This window comes from Nicrophorus vespilloides, unplaced genomic scaffold (genome assembly GCF_001412225.1).
Source record: "Nicrophorus vespilloides isolate i.1.1-1 unplaced genomic scaffold, Nicve_v1.0, whole genome shotgun sequence".
Classification (NCBI taxonomy): domain Eukaryota; kingdom Metazoa; phylum Arthropoda; class Insecta; order Coleoptera; family Silphidae; genus Nicrophorus; species Nicrophorus vespilloides.
This window is the reverse complement of record NW_017096355.1, coordinates 1-4,501: the sequence shown is the minus strand read 5'-3', so window position 1 is coordinate 4,501 and position 4,501 is coordinate 1. Positions and strand designations below refer to the sequence as shown.

General features: G+C 29.7%; 1 protein-coding gene across 1 annotated transcript; it reads left to right on the top strand.

Moving 5' to 3' along the window:
• The first annotated feature begins 2,377 nt into the window (after positions 1–2,377).
• LOC108556752 (calsenilin-like) lies at positions 2,378–3,138 on the top strand. The gene is made up of 2 exons (XM_017912989.1): positions 2,378–2,683; positions 2,775–3,138. Exons 1-2 carry the CDS (start codon positions 2,393–2,395, stop codon positions 2,883–2,885), a joined length of 402 nt encoding a protein of 133 aa, XP_017768478.1. The 5' UTR covers positions 2,378–2,392; the 3' UTR covers positions 2,886–3,138.
• Positions 3,139–4,501: the final 1,363 nt, after the last annotated feature.

Here is a 4,501-nt window from a genome sequence, read left to right as displayed (position 1 = left end):
ACTATTTAGTTAAAGTGCATATTTAATGAATAATTAAATGAAACCTAGGAGCACTATATTTGTAAGTCAATTAAATGGAGGAATGATATAGATCTAATATTATGAAAACATGTATTTAGTTTGCAACAAATAAAACGACAAATTCATGTAATTTTAACTCAAATTTGAAAGCTCATTACATGAAGTTGCCAAACTTCACAAAACTCGTGATAATCTTATTGAAAAGTCTATAATTTTGTCTTTAATTTGTACATAAAACTATTTAGTTAAAGTACATATTTATTGAATAATCAAATGGAACCTGAGGGCACTACATTTGTAAGTCAATTGAATGGAGGAATGATGTAAATCTACTATTACGAAAACATGTATTTACATTGCAACGAATGTTTACTATAAAAAAATATGTAGAAATAAAATAAAACAGAAAAATCATATAATTTTTACTTAAATTTGATAGCTAATTACAAAAAGATGTCAAATTCCATAAAGCTCCTAATAATCTAATTGGAAATTCTGGAACTTTGTCTTTAATTTGTATATAAAACTATTTAGTTAAAGTGTATATTTTTTGAATAATTAAATGAAAGCTGAGGGCACTACATTTGTAAGTCAATTGAATGCAGGAATGATGTAAATCTACTATTACGAAAACATGTATTTAGATTTCAACGAATGTCTACTATAAAAAAATATGTAGAAATAGAATAAAACGAAAAATCAAGTAATTTTTTACTCAAATTTGATAGTTTATTACAAAAAGATGCCAAATTCCACAAAGCTCGTGATAATCTAATTGAAAAGTCTATAACTTTGTCTTTAATTTGTATATAAAACTATTTAATTAAAGTGCATATTTATTGAATAATTAAATGAAACCTGAACTATACTATATATGTAACTATATTTGTAAGTTAATTGAATGGAGGAATGATGTAAATCTACTATTACGAAAACATGTATTTAGATTGCAACGAATATCTACTATATAAAAATATCTAGAAATAGAATAAAACAGAAAAATCAAGTAATTTTTACTCAAATTTGATAGCTTATTACAAAAAGATTGTAAAATCCATAAAGCTCATGATAATCTCATTGAAAATCTATAATTTTGTCTTTAATTTGTATATAAAACTATTTAGTTAAAGAGTATATTTATTGAAACCTAAGGGCACTACATTTGTAAGTCAATATCTAAAAATATCTAAAAATTTAGTAATAGAATAAAACGAAAAGATTATGTAATTTTTTACTCAAATTTGATAGCTCATTGCAAGAAAATGCCAAACTAAACAAAGCTCGTGATAATCTCATTGATAACTTTGTCTTTAATTTGTACATAAAACTATTTAGTTAAAGTGCATATTTATTGAATAATTAAATGAAACCTGAGGACACTACATTTGTAAGTTAATTGAATGGAGGATTGATGTAAATCTACTATTACGAAAACATGTATTTAGATTGCAACGAATATCTACTATATAAAAATATCTAGAAATACAATAAAACAGAAATATCATATAATTTTTACTCAAATTTGATTGCTCATTACAAAAAGTTGCCAAACTTCACAAAACTCGTGATAATCTTATTGAAAAGTCTATAATTTTGTCTTTAATTTGTACATAAAACTATTTAGTTAAAGTGCATATTTATTGAATAATTAAATGAAACCTGATGGCATTACATTTGTAAGTCAATTGAATGGAGGAATTATGTAAATCTACTATTACGAAAACATATATCTAGAAATAGAATAAAATGAAAAAATCATGTAATTTTAACTCAAATTTGATATCTCATTACAAAAAGTTGCCAAACTTCACAAAACTCGTGATAATCTCATTGGAAAGGCCATAATTTTATCTTTAATTTGTGTATAAACCTATTTAGTTAAAGTACATATTTATTGAATAATTAAATGAAAGCTGAGGGCACTACATTTGTAAGTCAATTGAATGGAGGAATTATGTAAATCTACTATTACGAAAACATATATCTAGAAATAGATTAAAATGAAAAAATCATGTAATTTTAACTCAAATTTGATATCTCATTACAAAAAGATGTCAAACTCCACAAAGCTCGTGATAATCTCATTGGAAAGTCTATAATTTTGTCTTTAATTTGTCTATAAAACTATTTAGTTAAAGTGCATATTTATTGAATTATTAAGTGAAATCTGAAGACACTGCATCTGTAAGTCAATCTAAGACTGTATTTTTTGACTACGAAAACATGTATTCAGTTTGCATGCATTTTTCATAGCTTTCGAGATGAAACGAGAAGAGCGAGCTTTTGATGGGTTTAGGAGGTTTCATTAAACATAGATTATGTAGGGTATTAGCGTTGATGGATCTGAGACAGATTTACTTGATGCTCTTTGATGTATGAACCAACAGCATTTGATGTGTCGGTATTTTCTTTCTGTTTTTTTTTTGTTTTAATTTTTCTGTGTCTGCAGGATTTCGTGCAGAATCTGTCGATCCTGTCGAGGGGATCTCTGGACGAGAAGCTCCGATGGGCGTTCACGCTGTACGACATAAACGGTGACGGTTGCATAACGCGCGAAGAGATGACCGACATCGTGTCGGCGGTGTACGACCTCATGGGTAAGCTGGCCGAGCCCTGCATCGACGACGACACCGTCAAAGAGAAGGTCGATCGCATATTCCAAGTATATAACAGTCCGCGCGAGCACCAAGCACCCGGCGCACACCGAATTCACGCCCACGCACACCGAAACCCTTTCTGCTCTCGTTTTTCAGAAAATGGACAAGAATCAGGACGGCGTCGTCACTCTGGACGAGTTCCTCGAGTGCTGTCGCATGGACGTAGACATTTCCACCTCGATGGCCGTCTTCGATTCGTCCTTCTGACGGTCGCCCGTCGGCGCCCGACCTCCACCATCGTGGACATGAAGGACAGCCGACAAACACCGACATTGTTGACAGATACGAGGACGAATTATTGCGAGTAAACACCAAATTCTCTGTGTGTGTGTGTTTCCCAACAACAACAACAACAACAGCAGCAACAAAATGGACATGGACATCCAAACCGACCAAAAAAATACTACTTACATTTTTGCAAAGAAAGAAAAAACACAAATAAATAAGATTACTATACGATAAGTGATATATAAATATAAATTAATACTAATATCTACATGTAATTTAACAAACTGATGCAAACAAAACGTAAAAATAAAAGCAAATCCTTCAACTCTTTTCAAAAAAAACAACAATCATCAAATTGAATCAACATATCAACAACATTCAAATAGCTAAAGTATAGTTCAAAAGTTGCTTTCTTTATCCAGAAAATGAAATATTTCACATCTATTAGTTTTATTATATAATTTTTTGAATGCAGTTGAAAGATAAAGCTTTTACTATGAAAAGTTGCATCAGTCCAAAACAAAAACATATAAATCTTTTTCTCCAATTCTTCTACGCGAGTTTTCCAATTTCAATATCCTTTTAAAAAAGGATAAAATCTTCGCTTCTATAAACAACTTTAAACACACTAACAATAATCTTTACTCTAGTTTCAACACTAATTCATACATTCTTTGTCCGAAAATCGTTGCTACATTTCAAATTTCACGTCCATTCATGAATCTAAGTGTGCGTTGACCAAACTTTGTTTGATTTCATTGCGCTTTTGTTTTACGTCTTTCTTACATACTTGATTATTTAACTGCTGTAACATGACTAAAACTTTAAAACACCAAGAAAACAACCAATTCGCAAGTGAATTTATTGCAAAATATCTAAAACTCAAACTGAGAAGTTTTTCTGTTCTCGGTGCACAATTTCCAAATTGTTAAATAAACTAATGTGTGTATAATTAACAATGTGATGAAGTATGGTCGTAAGCCAAAAGACAACAGATTCAAAACATTTCTAGTCCCAAAAGTACAATTAACTACAAATTGAAGAGTTATAAGTTTTCTAAAACCGTTGTTGATCGAAGAAAAGTTAAAGCAAAGATCGACTTTAAAAACATCAGTAAATATAATGAAAACGTTAAAATATGTTTAAACTGTTTTGTCCATGATTTATCTATGTTTTCTCTTCGAATTAATATAAATTTGTTCAGTAATTCATCATTTTCTTGCTTCTTAAGAAATGTAGCAACTATTTTCGGAGAGAGAAAGTAATAAATTTAACAAAAATCGAAATGTTCCCACTTTGTACGTTTTTATACAGGTGCAAATTCTTCTACGCGAGTTTTCCAATTTCAATATTCTTTTTTCTTTCTTTTCTTGATAAGAGAAAAAAAGGATAAAATCTTCGCTTCTATAAACAACTTTAAACACAGTAACAATAATCTTTGCTCTAGTTTCCATCACTAATTCATACATTCTTTGTCCGAAAATAGTTGCTACATTTCAAATTTCACGTCCATTCATGAATCTAAGTGTGCGTTGACCAAAACTTTGTTTTGAACAAACTAATGTGATTGAGTTTGGTCTTAAGCCGAAAGACAA